Here is a 16,208-nt window from a genome sequence, read left to right as displayed (position 1 = left end):
CCTTTGTGTGCCTCAGCCTTCATGGTGAACGTCATTGCTGGTATTGCTCCTGACGGTGTGTATCCATACTATATAGCAAAATCGTAGGGAATAGACAAATTCCAGAAGGGAAGTGTCATTGATGCTGCAAGGAATGTCCAGGCTTAAGTGTGAGCCTACTATGTAGTAAGCTGCAATTCTGTGGCGGAGCATTGCAAAGAATGTACTTTTACAGAAGTATGATATGTGCCTTTGACAGCAGCAAACTGCGAGAATCAATCTCGGAAGCTATCCAGCCCACTCCAACTCAAAGGTTAGTGTGGCCACAGGGATTGTGCCTGGGTGGGTGGGAGATGCAGACCATGCCAGGCATGTTCCAGCTCACTAAATCAATTACTCCTCTCCAATGACATTTCTTGGCCTGTTGAGAGTTTCCAGCATCTTCTGCTTTTGTTTCAGATTTCCAACATCTCTTGTATTTTCCTTTTGAATTGTTGCCTTTCCTGTGGAGAATTCTCTGGGCAGGAAAATATCTTTTGTTTATTCAACATATTTCTCTCTGACATACATTTTTTAAATCATAACTACTTTTAACCATTGCATTGTTTGCTTGGAAACTGCTTCTCAGTCACATCCTGGCTAGGATGCGACTATTTCTCTGAGTCGCCTACCAGCTGGATCGGAGTGGCCTTTCCTACCAGAGACCAGGGACCGGACCAGAGTATCGGCAGCGGCAGCGCGATGCTGGATTCACCCCGGAGCGGGCGATACCTACCTGGATCGCCGTTTGAAGCTCCGGAGCGTTGGGCCCGCTGCTCCAACATCGCGGGGCTGTTGTTCGTGGAGCTCCCAGCGCGGGCGGTGCTGACCGACATCGCGGAATCCTGGGGCCCTTTGCCGAGTGCCGCCAGCATTGAATCCCCACCTGATGCGGCCTGGGGTTGTTGGGAGCTGCGGACTCCGGTGGGGAAGCGGCCGATTTGGAGGTCCAAACCGCTGAGGTTGGCCTCCCGTTCCGACGTCGGAGTGTCAACATTCCCGGCAAGCGGGCCTGAGCGGCGAGCTGCCCGTAGCGGTGACTGCGGAGGGCTGCAGAGACCCCGACCACAGGTGAACATCAGAGGAAGAGACTGACTTTGGTGCCTTCCCTCACAGTGGGAAACGTTTGATTCTGCTGTGTGGGGATGTTCTATGTTGAACTCTATCGTGTGTTGTGTTCTTTATTTAGTTGTATGCCTGTATGGTGATCACATTTCACTGTGCCAACTGGTACATGTGACAAATAAATGTATCTTGTATCTTGTACAAGCACACATGATCAGAATTGCTGGGTCTCTGGTGCTGTAAAGCACCAACTTTACTGCTAATGCACTGTATGAACTATGGTGCCCACCGACCACTGCAACCATTTGGTGTCTGTGATGACTCTGGGCCGTTCAGGGGGACATTTTGCTGATCGGATTGCAACATCTACAAAAGTTTAAAGCTTATTGTGTTGGCGGCAATGAAGATCTGTAGATATTTTTTGAAGGGTTTCTTTCGTATTGCCAAAGATTGTAAAACTAATTTACAAGCGATGTAATCATTTGCAGGGTGCCTTTTATTTTCCCTTCAGACCGTGAAATAAAAGCTCTTGTATTGCAGATTATTGAAGGTTAGATTAATCTGTTGATGAGGTTGGAAACTTATCCCTCTTGACATTGCAACTGTTTGGAATGATAGGGTGGTCCTCTCTGGACCAGCCACCTAGAATGAATTTGCTACTGATTTCATCGTGCTGTCTGTGCCTCATTCCAGCCACAAACGGATGTCTCAGAATGGAAATCTTCTGAAAGGTACCGTGGAAAATGGCAACCGTTGTATGAAGGTCTAGGATTGTCTTTCAAAAATAGATGGCACCAGTGGACCACTGCAACACTTCCATTGACTCAGGTTCCACTGTGACGCTGTTTGTGTGGCGTTTACATGCTCTGTCTGTGACCATGTAGATTTCCTCCTACAGCCGTAAGATACTTGGCCTCTGTAAATTCCCCCATCTCCCCCTTATTGTAGGTAAGTTGTAGAATAGACAATGGGTGCAGGAGTGGGCCATTTGGTCCTTCGAGTCAGCACCGCCATTCAATGTGATCATGGCTGATCATCCACAATCAGTATCCCATTCCTGCCTTCTCTCCATATCCCTTAACTCCACTATCCCTAAGAGCTCTATCTAACTATCTCTTGAAAGCATCCAGAGAACCAGCCTCCAATCGCCCTCTGAGGCAGAGAATTACACACACTCACAACTCTCTGTGTGAAAAAGTTGTGAAAAAGGTGTGAATGTGGGGACAGGGGAGAGGTTGTTGGGTGTTGATGGTCAATGCGGACTCGGTGCGGTGATGCGCCTGTTTCCATGCTTGCAGCTCTCTTTGACCCTGACTCTATTGCTCTTGTGTCCTACCAGGTACTCAGACCCCAGAACCTCAGACATGCAGTGCCCATGCCACATCATGTCCACCGGCATGTGTATGCAGCAACAACATCGTGGACTGTCGGGGGAAAGGGCTGACCGAAATCCCAGTCAACCTTCCAGAAAACATAGTGGAAATGTAAGTGATACACGTTCCGGGCCAAGATAATTAAAGGGGTGGGAGGGTAACTTCAGGTTCCTTTTGTTTCCAGAGTTCCCAGAATCATCTTTTAATCCAGTCCATTACAGGACTCAAATGGTTTTGGCCTATGGCTAAGTGCAAACCACCTTGATCAGATGATAAGGTCATAAGTGATAGGAGCAGAATTAAGCCATTTGGCCCATCAAGTCTACTCCGCCATTCAATCATGGCTGATCTGTCTCTCCCTCAAAATCCCATTTTCCTGCTTTCTCCCCATAACTGTTGACTCCAGATGAAGTGCAGCGTTCTCTATAAGGAGCTCAAATAGCAGGGGTAGTTAATGGTCCATTGGTGGATCATTGGAATGGGCTGACAATTGCTGCATCCTCAAATGGAGAGATATTGGATTCTGTGGAAGGGCAGCAGTGTGAGCACAATGGATCTGTATAAATCCTAGCCGGGGATAAGTAAGACTTATATCTAAATAGAGTCAACACCTAAGCCTAGAAAAGAGACAGTGCTGGAATAACTCAGCGGGTCAGGCAAAATCTCTGGATTAAAAAAAAATGTGCTGGAAGAACAGTGAGTTATACCAGAGATGCTACCTGATCATTGAGTTATTCCAGCACTTTGTGCATTTTTTTTGTAAACCATCATCTGCAGTTCCTTGTTTCTACTGCAAGGCTAGAACTAGACACTTTCTGAGGCTCAGATGTATGGAAAATCAGAATCTAGTTTTATTTTCCTAAAAATATGTAGCATACAATATAAGAACATAAGAAAAATGAGCAGAAGTAGGCCATTCGGCCCCTCTATGCTTCTGCCATTCATTAGGATCATAGTTGCATCTTCTGCCTCAGCAGGATTTTCTGCATTATCTCCATATCCGTGTCTTGCCTTGATGAAATAAATGTGTTTGCTGTGTTTTGAATGAACACAACAACTAAGCTTCCACAACCCTGCAGGGAAAGAATTCCATTGATTCACTAAGCTCCGAGTGAGAAACTTATTCTTATCTCAGTGATAAGTGGCCTATCCATTCTTCTGAGACTGCACCACCTGGACCTAGATTTCTCTGCCAGGTGAGTGTCCTCTCAACACCCAGCTTGTCAAACCCTCTAAGAATTAGTAAGATGCAACAAGCACACCAAACTTGGAACCAGTCCAGTAAATCTTTGCTTGCAGTCCCTCTTGAATAAAGAGACTAAAACTCTACATAGTACTCTGAGTGTAATCACATCAAGGCTCCATACAACTACAATAAGACTTCCTCCTGTAATTAGATCCTCTCATAAGGAAGGTTAAGATAGCATTTTCCACATAATTGCTTGCATCACCTGCATCCTTCAACAACTTGTGTACAAAGACATTCAAAACCCTTCCAACATCCACACTACCCAGTCTTTCACTCAATTTTTCTGTTTTTGTACCAAGTAAATACCTTCACATTTTCCACAGTATATTCAATCTGCCATGTACCTTTCCTGTTACTTTGCCTGTCCATATTCTCTTGAAGCTTCTTTACATCCTTTCCCATACCTAGATTGGAAGTATGACACTTGGCCTTCTTAATCAAATCATAGAGCCAAAATAAACCAAATTGTGTTACTGTTAATTGAACTTTGCAATCAATTGTGAAATGAGTACTTTACTGTTTTGTGTAAATTCATTCAAAGGATGTGAGCCTTTCAGGCTGAGCCAGCATTTAATTTTGTACCACTAATTGCTATTGTGAAGCAGATGGTGAGCTGCCTTCTTGAACCATTGCGGTCTCCAAGGTGTAAATACACAGACAATATTGTCAGGGAGAGAGTTCCAGGATTATGTCCCAACTACAGTGAAGAAAGGACAATTTATTTCCAAGTCAGGATGTGTGTACCTGCAAACTTAGCATGTTCCGGAATAATGTTAGTCCATAGATTAAACTAGAATGAAGACTTATGCTTCCTCACTCAACATCGTCTTGAGTAACCAAATAAAAAGCATAGAGCATTGCACAATCAAAATGGGGAAGAAATCGGTCAGTGTTGGATAAACAAAGCCTAATCATCTTCTAAAACTTCACTGGGAGAATTCAATACAAGAGGCAAACCACAAGCAATTTAGGCTCATTTTAGGGAACTGCATCATGAAGCTCTTAACATGCAACTGTGGTCGGTGCCCATTAAATCGTGCAGCCAGCTTTTCCCAGACCTCCTGCTCATGTACAGCTGCATCTGGCAATGGGTGATCTTTTTCAGGAAGAGACTCAATTTCCAGATGGCATTCCTACCCTCTGCCCACCGAGCAACATTAAAAACACACCACAACATCAGCTGTAACCTGGATCTCCACAGCTCTCTTAATGTATCGAAGTATCAAAAGATATTTCACATGAGCAACTATCAGACAAAATTGATGAATAGCTTTATGAGGTGATGTTAAGGCAGATGATCGAAGGTGTGGTCAAAGAGGTACAATTTTAAGGAGCATCTTACAAGAGGGAGAGGATCAGGATCAGGAAAAATAAATCGCGCTGCTTGAAAGGAGAAAGGATAATTTTTACTACAGGTAGTTCTACAACTTGCAGGTTTGGTCTGGCTCCATTTGGCTACTATTTCGCACTCTGGCCTAGTTGTTCTAATTATATTAAACAAACTGTCAGAAATAGTTGAAGGATGCAGTGATTGAATGAGACAGGAAAAACACAGGATCAAGGAAACACTTTTATTAGAGATGTGGGAAGAAGTCTGCGCCATTTAATTTGAAACCGATGTTGAGAAAACAGTTCAAAAAGAAATGGGACTGAAATGGTTGTGTTTTAATTTCTAAAGATCAGTTCAATGTAGGTCTTAACCAAGAATTATTAAACAATCAAGATTTTAAGTTCTTTGTTTTGCTCCTTTAGCAGTAACATAATCACATTGATCATTATTTCATTTCTGACAAAGCATAATATCTTTGAAGCATTAACATTCCTTTCAATATTGAAAGGAGTCTCTACTTATTATAAACATGTGTTTCGTATAGTGACTTGGCTTAAGAGAATAAATCTGCTGGTGAGGGTGAGTGTGGGGGGAACATGCACTGTATCAAGCCATGACCCCAAAACACACACACACACACACACACACACACAGCTTTGGAGACACAACCACGCCTTTCCCCTCAGTCAAACAAAACCTGGTGCGGGGTCTTCCTAGACAGGAAATTCAAGAGAAGGTGCCACACTGCCACTTCATTGCCAGGTGCAGAACTACTTTATACAAACCTGGGAGCAAGTTGTCCCTTATCTGGGTAGCAGAGGAATAATTATGTATGTGAGCAAGATATTTTTGAGAGGTCAGTAAAAAGGTAAATTTAATCATGCCTATTTGAAAAAAGATTATTCATGGGACACACTTGCTGATAGCTTGCACCAATCCAGCTGGCTACACCTATAATCCACAACAGATTTGGTGGGGAGGAGACAAAAACTGTGTCCCCCACTTCCCTAGCCCAGAACTGGGGGGGCTACTTTTAAAATAGGCTAGATTCTGATATCATCAGGGCAGAACTTCTTTTGTAAACACATTGGGCCTCTGGGAAAGCAATTGCAAAGATCAAAAAAGGCACTTGTATACAGTACAGTTAAGAAGCACCAAAATCCACATACTGTAACAACTTGCAGTTAATAGAATCTATTTAGAGTTTAGTTACCGTTGCAAGGTTGTAAATTGCAGCAGCCAGTCTGAGCGAACCATGCTCGCTCAAACGACAATAAGATGCTTGGCTGATTTTGATGGAGGAGCATTCACCACCAGTATTGGAGAACTGCCCTGCTCAATTAGTGAATAATGTCATGGGATCTCTTGCTTCCACTTGATAGATGTGACTTTCAGGAGCAGTGCCTTTTGAGAAGCAAATGCTACTCAGGTGGGTAATGAGGTGTTCAGTGCAGTGATGTGGAGATGCAAGAGACTGCCGCTGCTGGAATCTCCAGCAACAAACAACCTGCCGGAGGAACTCAATGGGTCAAACAGCATCTGTTGAGGGAAAGGGAAGGTCGATGTTGCAGTTGAAAACCCTGCAGCAAGTTAGATAGTATAAAGAGGAGGGCTGTGTGGGTGGGAGGGGGCAGAGTGTTGAAATAGGGGCAAGAGGTGGACAGGGGAGTGGTGAAGAATGACAGGCAGGTTCAGCAAAGTAAATGTGGAGCCAGGTGGAGGTAGAGGTGGGGGGTGCTGGTGGGGTGGAGGTAGACACGGAGACAAAGACAGCAACAGCTGCTGAAGGCTGATAAGAAGAGACACAAAGAAGGTTTAGCTTTGCCCCATCTCAAATGATACAATAGTCATTAAACATGACGATTAGAATACTGGAGTTGTAATCCAGGAGACTTTGAATGTTTGAGAATTAAAGAGAGATGTTTGAGTGTTCAGGGGAACTGGAGCCATGATGATGCTCGCCATTGCCGCCACCACATTCCAGACCGCCACTCCCCTGCTGTGATGGATGTTGGGATCGATCAAGAAACCAAGCACTGGATGAACTCCAGCTCTTTGTGTCTATCTTCAGTTGAAACCAGCATCTGCAGTTCCTTCCTACACACACTGGATGAACTCAGCAGTCTGAAGTTGGAAGAAATGTTCCGACCCAAAATATCATCTGCCTATTTCCCTCCACGGGCGCTGCACGGTCTGCTGAGTTCAAAGCTCTTTGTTTCTTGTTTTGTGCCAAAAATTATGTTGCCCCCAGTCCAAGATATAACCTGATTCTGAAGAGATTGGTGTGAAAGGAAATCCAGTTATCACTATCTCAATCGTTAGCTTTCTAATCCATTCACCCCGCAAGCCAGTTTGCACATGGCTGAGATAACAATCAAAGGTTATTACCTCTGAGGTTCTGCACTTTTCAAGGATCAAAATAATAGTCTCCAGAACCAAGATTAGTCATGAGTAAAATGCTCTGTATTCCCCAATTTAAACCCAGCACATGCTGTTTCATAGGCAGTGATACATCTGTCTCCCTACCAAATGACTGGACTCCACAAGGAGTCTAAAAGTGGAGTCAGTCTGTGCTGAAACCCACAGCATCTTGTTCCTAAAGGTGGATATCAGTGGGAAAGTGAGTTATCTGTGTGATTTTGCAATTAGTAAGTAGCGTTTCAATAAAATCTTATTCAATATATTTTGAACTTTAACTATTTAATCATTTTTGTTTCAAATTATTCAAATATCTGATAGATTTAAAATGCCTCTTCATATCAGGATCACTAAACAAATTTAAATACAAGCTTCCCAGCTAAGGCAGGAAAATCACCAGCACTAGGTTTTCACCCTGTTAAAGGCTTCTTGGATCCTTAGCAGTTCTGAATTTCACCTGGTTGTTACATATGGCTTTCTCCATCTCAACATTTATAGAGAGGTAGCTTGAATATCTTTTTGGATCCAGACCTTGTAAGTAAAGGCAGCATGGGCTGTTTGTGGATCGAGGACAGCATCCAGGTAACAGGTGAAAAGGTTAATGGAAAGGCTTGTAATGTTAAAAAAAAAGTCTAAACTGAGCAATTTTTAGGTTGATAGGTTAACTGATTGTTCTAAATTGTCCCAATCTCACCCTGACGTGTTACATATGATAATGAAGTATCATTCATTCATTCAGAGTGAGTGAGTGAGTGGTAGAATCAGGAGAGAGTTGATGGGAATGCAAATGGAATAAAATGGGATTATAGTGTAAATTGGTTGATTCACACTTTGTGGGCCAAAGGAACTGTTTCTATGCATTATGACTGTGGCTATCAATTAAAGGAGATTGGAAGTTGAATGTAAACCATTTCTGAAAGATTGCTACAGAGACGGAAATATAATCTGGACGTTAAGTGAAAATGAGGTAAAAGTAGTTTGAAAACATTCTCAAATATGTGTAAAAAGGAAAAGTTGGATGTAGTCATTATGGATTGCTTATAGGAAATGACAAGAGAAGTTATAGTGGAGTAAGGAAATGGTAGAAATATTAAGTAAATACTTGGTTTAACTACTAATAACAATCAGGAAACGGACAATAATAGATCTAGTGAGAACGACAAATTTAGAGAAATTACTTATTAGTTATGAGTTAGTACGGGATGGATTAATGGAACTAAAAGTTGCCAATTAAAATAAACCTAATAGCTCACATTCTTAGGTTTCAACATATATTGCAGCAGAAACAGCGTTTTGATTTTAAAGCCGCTGCTGCTGTTTGGAAGGTAGCAAATATAATGTAGCTATTGAAAACAGGAAACTTCAGCCTAACCTGACATCAGTGATGGGGGATATGTTTGAATCCTTGGCGAGGAACAATGAACGTCATTTTGAAAAGCATAATATGAATGAGCAAAGTCAAAATGGATTTGTGGAAGGATAATTGAGTTTGACTAATCTATTTGAGGTTTTTGAAATTATTAAACAGGAACATGTGTATTTTAGATTATTTTGGAATTATAAAAACATGGTCATTTGCATGATGTAGAGGAATGGGTAATATATTAGTACAGGCAGAGAATTGGAAATGGATAGAAATCAAAAAGTAGGAATAAATGGATCTTTTTTTAAGATGGTAGACTGTCAGGCTGCCAAGGTAATTATTACAGCGTCTTTGGATATTTACAGTCCTTTAATAACTTAGATGAAAATACAGAGTCCAATACATTCAATTTTACTGAAGAGACAAATCTCTTGAGGAGACAGAGTAGGAAGAAAGGCAAGCAGTGAGGGGGGAAAGGTGAAGTTACACACTTTCATTCAGAATGCATTTTAATGGCAAAGAACTGAAATGTTTTTCATATTCAGAGACCTGATCACAGAGATTTAATATGGGGGACAATTAAAATGACAAATGGTATGCAGGTCTTTATTTCAAAGGAAGGGCAGTATCAAAATTGAGAAACCGTAACCAATTTTATGGGCCCTTGCTGAAACTACATTATATGTGTTTTATCTATCTAAAAAAAAAGGACAGACTTGCTTTGGACAGATTGCAGCAATTGATACAATTATTGAGGACAGGGATTTTCCTAGTAGGAAAGTTAGAATGTGCTATTCCTAAAATCCATACAGAGTGGAATAATAAGAGATATCTACTTGAAGCATAAACTATCAAGGGACATTACAATACAAATGCTGGGGGAATGTTTCCCCTGATTAGAGAGACTGGAGCTAAGAGTCATATTTTTAGATTAAGGATTCAGCAATTTCAGATTGAGGTAGAGAAGTTTCTGCTCCTAAAATCTTTACAATTCCCCATTCTGGGCTTTCAGGCATTGAGTGCTTTCAATGGAGAGATTACTAGGTTGTTGGATAGTAATGTGGACAATGATAAGAATATGGAGTTGGAATTGATATGGTCATTGAATCATAATCTTACAGAACGTTCCAGATCCTGGTTTCAATGGAAATAGAAAAATATACGGGAAAAATGGTGGGATTGGAGAAGCGTCCATCCGTAGTTTCAAATTGTGTGCTTTCAAATACAGTCTGCCCAGGGAAAGGAGAACTTGCACATATGTTGCTTGCATTCACAGTCAATTATGTGTTGCAGTGATTTGTAACTAACATAGCAGCTAATTTGTAATCAGTAAGCTGTCAAAGATGCATTGAGAAATGATCAGGCAATGTGTTTAATTTATATTAACAAGAGGTTAAATGCTAGACAGAAGTGTGAGAGGGACTATTTTGCTTCAAGATGCTTCTGATGTGAATCTTGAATTCGAAGAAGCTACCATTGAATCAGAGCTGCAAACGCCAATGGCATTTGTTATGATTTAATGATAACAATTTTTTCCACTTCTACAGATCTATTATAAGCCGGGTGAAGTTGGTGGATACCAACTGTACTGTCTTTCTTTAAGAAAATTGGTTGATTTATCGGCTGTCATTTGATCATATAGCAGAATGACCAGTTATACCAGAAGGAGTTTCATCCGTGCCCTGAGGTGAAAAGTTTCAGTCCTAAAAAGTAAAGAATAAAAATATGCCAAATATGCATGTTGTTTATCACCTTTGAACAACATGCCCCAACTATATATTCTATAGCTCAACATTTATATCCTTGTGCACACAGCAACATTTGACTACGGGGTAATGCAGGTCACTATATGTTTAATATTGCCGATTATGATGACTGTCACGTCCATTTAATCAGTTACATGGAATGACTTTGTAAATCGTATCCAATTAATGGGAGGAAACATACGCAGTCGCCATGCAAACTTTGCACATAGCACCCGAGGTCAGGATTGAACCTAGATCTCTTTTGCTATGAGGCAGCAGCTCTACCAGCTGAACCACTGTGCCACTGAAGGAATTAATTTTAGGACACATAACATAGAACAGCACAGGGATAGAATATTCGGCCCACCATGTCTGTACCAAACATGATGTCAATGTAAGCTAAACCCATCCACCTGCACATGGAGCTTATCCCTCTATTCTCTTCCTGTTCATGTGTCTGATTAGCTGCATTTTAAACATTGCTATCAGTCTTCTTCTGACATCTCCTGTGGGTTCCCACTGTGTGAACCTTTTTTTCATGAATCTCCTTTAAACCTTCCTCCTCCCACTATTAATATATGTCCTCATGTATTTGCCATTTCTACCCAGGGAAATACCTCACTATCTATCCTATTTATGCATCTCATAATCGTCTATATTTCTTTCAAGATGCCCTTAAGTCTTTGATGCCCCAGTGAAAACAAGGCAAGGCTGAGCAAATGTTCTTCATAATTTGTACACTCTATTCCAGGCAACATTTTTGTGAACATCTTCTGCTCTCTCAATACAGTGCAATGTCTTTCCTGCACAATCTGATCTTGGTATACTAGGAAGAATGGTTATAATATCAAAGAAATTTGGAGCCTCAGAGGGGAAAATAATTTGCAGATATGTCAATGTATTCCAATTCCTGAAGTACTCTTTAATAGAATTACTTAATTTTGTTAATAATGTTAAAATAAAGCCCGTCCTTTTTAAAAGTTGAAGGAATCATTTTGATCCCTGTGGAATTAAGTATTTATGAATGGATTGAGCTCCCTTCGTCTGTGACATTGATGACACTTGCTTCTCAATACGTTTGCATATCTTGCAGCTTTAAATTCAGAAAAAAAAAATGCTTCTCGACGATTAAGCCCTTCTGCTGGTAAGCTGCCTGTCCCAATGCATTATTAACCTCTTCCAAGACGCACTGCCATTGCGACACAATTGCGACATATGAAACAATTGAAAATAATCCAAAAAGGAGCAAGAACATAGAATAGGGACGGCATGGTGTTGCAGCAGTAAAGTTGCTGCCTTTCAGCGCTTGCTGTGCCGGAGACCCAGGTTCGATCCCGACTACGGGTATTCTCCCGGTGACCATGTGAGTATTCCCAAGAAATCTCCGGTTTCCTCCCACACTCCAAAGATATACAGGTACAGGTATGTAGGTAAATTGACTTGGTAAATGTAAAGATTGTCCCTAGAGTGTGGGACAGTGTTAATATGCGGGGATCGCTGGTCGGTGCAGACCCAGTGGGTCGAAGGGCCTTTTCCACCCTGTACCTCTAAACTAAACTAAACTAATAGCACAGCACAGGAATAGGCCCTTCAGCCTGCAAAATCCTTGCCAAACATGATGCCAAGTTCAACTGAATATTTAACTAATCTCTGCCTGCACGTAATCCATATCCCTCCTTTTCCTATCTAAAGACTTCTTAAATGCTACTATCATCTGCCTCCTCCACCAACCATGGCGTGCTTTCCATATATCCACCACTCTTTCCAAAAAAAAATTGTTCTACACATCTTCTTTAAACTTTACTCCTCTCACTTAAAGCTATGCTCTCTAGTCCTTGACATTTCCACTCTGGGATGAACCTCCAGCTGGGTTCCTGGAGTTTCACACTCAATATCCACGGTGCTTGTCCATATCATGCACCCACAGATGAGTAAACAGCGCCCATCACAATGGTGCCAATGCATCCGCTGCTGATGTTGGCTCACTTATAAACAGCAATGCATTTTAAAAGTGTGATGAAATCATACCCATACTTAGAACATGGAACATTTAAAAGTACAGCACTGGAACAGATACATCGGCCCTGACAAACATGATGCCAGGTTAAACAAGCAACCTCTCACTTGCACATGATCCCTATCCCTCCATTCCATGCATATTCATGTATCTATCTTAAAGCCTCTTAAATGGTGCTATCGCATCTGCCTCCACCACCACCCCAGCTAACTCATTCCAGGCATCCACTATCCTCTGTGTAAAAAAAAATGTGTCCTGCACATCTCCTTTAAACTTACCCCCTCTCACAAAGCCATGCTTCCTAGTCTTTGACATTTCCGGAAAAAAGGTTCTGACTGTCTACCCTATCTATGCCTCTCATTTTTCCCCTTTATTTGTAACAAGAAGCAAGTAGCTTCATGGTGTGCCTTCTATCAATTTAGACCTCGAGGTGTATAAACTGAGGAACAAAATTTGGTGCAGTCAGAAGTTTGGACACAATGATTATAAAAGTTTTATTCAATGTGTCTCATAATTAAGGGGGGCAGTGGGGAAATGGGTCAAGCAGCAGATTTAGGAACCTTTGGCTGAGTCAATCAGGCTTCCTTGCCTCTGTTGACATCAAAGGTTACATGGCAACATTCTGACAGGTGGAGGAACTATCTCTGGCGATATTCATCTGTCAGTTTCCATTATAAAAAAAACACCCATATGATCATCATCAGATATTACCAGGCTTTGTCCCGCTACCACCTCTTTTCCACTTTCTACCCCTTTTCCAACTTTCTATCCCATTCAGCCTGAAGAATGGTTCAGACCTGAAATGTCACTTGTTCATTCCCACCATGGTCGCTGCCTGATCCAATAAGTTTCTCCAGCACTTTTTGTTTTGCTGATCATCATCACATTCAGTTAGTGGAAGCTTGTTTACATTTAGCTTAATTGCTATCACATGTAATGAGGTATAGTGAAAAGCATTGTTTTGAGTACTATCCAAAACAGATCAAATATACCATACACAAATACAATCAAGTCAAATTCAAATACAATTGATAGAGCAAAGAAGAAGACACAGAGTGCAGACTATAGTTCTCAGAATTGGAGCTCACCAGTTCCAAAGACAAAATCGTCCTCTATATTTGAAGTATATTTGTTCAACCATCAAAATGTTTTGAGAAGAACCATTTTATCTTTCTATTTCCTTAATCTCATCTGTAACAATCCAGCTTCCGTGGCATGTTTGGTATTCACAAACGGTACATGAATTTCATATGATTCACAAAACCTGAATTAGGTTCAAATTCAGTCTTGTGGGAAAACAATCTCTATTTAGGGTTAATTTATTTGAACTTGATCCTTGTCTTTCTTTGCTTGTGACCCACCGGGCCTCCTCCATGTGCTCCACTGCCAAACTCCACTGAGGCAAATTCTGGTTATCAATTTAAGTTACATAAATGTTTGTTCTTACATAAATTTTTGTTCCAATCCACTTGTCTACAAAACTACAGCACACAGGCTTAAATGATTTCTGATTAAAAGGTTTTGCTCAAAATGTTTCTAATGGGGACATAAGGAACTGCAGATGTTGGAATCTTGAGCAAAATACGATGTGCTGGAATACCTCAGTGGGTCAGACAGTATCTGTGGAGGGAATGGATAGGCAAAGAAGAGTTACTCCAGCACTTTGTATTTTGCTCACATTTCTTATGGGGCTTTGTTGCTAGTTTTGCTGCCATAGTTCATCAAATCCCAAACTGTGTGGAACTCTGGAATGCCTGGTAGACCACAGACAGCAACTCTAGCCATTGCATAGTCCACTGTCAGATATTCAGTAAATTGATATCTTGGAAATATAATGTTAAATTGTAAATGTTGATGAATGTTCTCTCCCAACAGTCAACGTTTCCCATTAACAAATTACCATTTACAATAAGCATATAACATAAGAAACATCTGTAGTCATTTGGTAGTCTATGTACATGCCCCAATTCAATAGGCAGATTTAAACATGCACTTAAAGTGCCTTACTTTCTACAAGAGAAACTCAGACGCCACTGCAGTAAAAACATGATTGAACCCACGTGTTGGTCAAAAGGTTGTGTTTTAAACTTGCAAAGTGTGTGAGGTAGCAGGTGGGTGTGATGTAGTTAACATTAGACTAAGGTTTTCAATGAGCAGCAGCAGCACAGTATGGAATGTCCTAGTGCTACCTCAACACCAGCTCACCAGGCAGGTAGTTTGTTCTGCATGGAATGAAGACTCTGCGTTGTGGGACTTTATCAAAGTCAAATCTTGTATTGAAGACAGGAATTCAGTAACCCCATAAACGTTCTCCAGCTGCAGCTCTAATCAATAACATTATATGCTACTCACAAACCTATTTACAGATTAACTAGAGCAAATGCACAAAGGAGAATATTAGCCTTTGTCAGTTAACTGACTTTATAAAACAGTATTCTATATTACTTGTACAACTCAAGCAGCAATTTCAGGATTTTCCCTGGCCCTCTCTAGGTAATCCATCAGCTGTAGTGACAAAAGCCCAGAGGGTGCTAATATGTGTACTAAACCTTTTACCTGCTTATCGTGGGGGGTTGGTGTTGGAATATGGCAAGCAGATTAATAGCAGCACAAAGCCACCTAATTGAGAGCGGGCGGAGGAAGAGAATAGGGAACATTAATTCCCTGCTTCACTGTTAAATAAACAAGAAATGTGAATAAAGAATGGATAGATTTTTGAGAGGAAGGTGAGCGTGTTTAGTGATGGAAAATTTCAGGAGACAAATGCATGATCATTAATTTGCCCAATCAAGGCTAGGCCTGTGTCGCAGTTTTGAATGTGTTTTATTCACTGATGCGATTTCTCAGAGTTCATTGTTGGAGCCTAGAGCATACTGTGCAAGGATGCTTAAGCCCAGACTGGCTGGGGCTGCAGTCTGCTGCGTTACAAGGTGTGTGGGTGCGACTGTGAAGAGAGGCACTGGAGAACGACACAGGATCTGTCATCGGTTCAGAGCTGATTTTCAGTGCTTACCATTGAGTCATAGAGACAAACAGCATGGAAACAAGCCCTTCGGCACAGCTTGCCCACACTGTCCAACATGTCCCAGCTACACTAGTCCCACCTGCCTGCATTTGGCCCATATCCCGCTAAACCTGTCCTATCCATGTACCTTTTTCAAACTGTTTCTTAAACGTTGGGATAGTTCCTGCCTCAATGACCTCCTCTGTCAGCTTGTTTCATACACTCACCACCCTTTGTGTGAAAACCCCTCAGATTCCTATTAAATCTTTCCCTCTTCACCTTAAACCTATGTCCGCTAGTCCTCAATTCACCTAAGAGACTGGCCAAGAGACTGTACATCTATCTGACTATTCCTCTCAGTCCTACCATCGATCATTCCAAACACCTGTTCCATCATCACAAAACGTCTGTATTTTCTTCAGGCATACAATTCGATAATGGAACAATAAATGCAGATTCTCACACTTTAATGGAGGAGGGCATACAAGTGCAGAGGGTTGGGGTGGCTCAAGAATTAATCCATGTGTGTTTTATGGTCTATCCTGAAATGGAACAATTACATTTTTACTTGCAGCAGTGCAACAGATATGCACACATAGTACTCAATGTACACCATAATAAACTAA

At 41.3% G+C, this 16,208-nt stretch overlaps 1 protein-coding gene across 2 annotated transcripts in view; it reads left to right on the top strand.

Annotated features, from left to right (window-relative positions):
* LOC129701451 (slit homolog 3 protein-like) overlaps nucleotides 1–16,208 on the top strand; it is a 561,975-nt gene that overhangs the window by 393,886 nt on the left and 151,881 nt on the right. For both annotated transcript variants that reach the window (XM_055642634.1, XM_055642635.1), the window contains one exon: nucleotides 2,423–2,567. In XM_055642634.1, coding sequence (XP_055498609.1) covers nucleotides 2,423–2,567 — 145 coding nt within the window. The remainder of the gene's footprint in view (nucleotides 1–2,422; nucleotides 2,568–16,208) is intronic.

The sequence above is a fragment of the Leucoraja erinacea genome, chromosome 11 (assembly GCF_028641065.1).
Source record: "Leucoraja erinacea ecotype New England chromosome 11, Leri_hhj_1, whole genome shotgun sequence".
NCBI lineage: Eukaryota > Metazoa > Chordata > Chondrichthyes > Rajiformes > Rajidae > Leucoraja > Leucoraja erinaceus.
The sequence above is the reverse complement of the archived record's forward strand: the minus strand, read 5'-3'. Positions and strand labels throughout refer to the sequence as shown.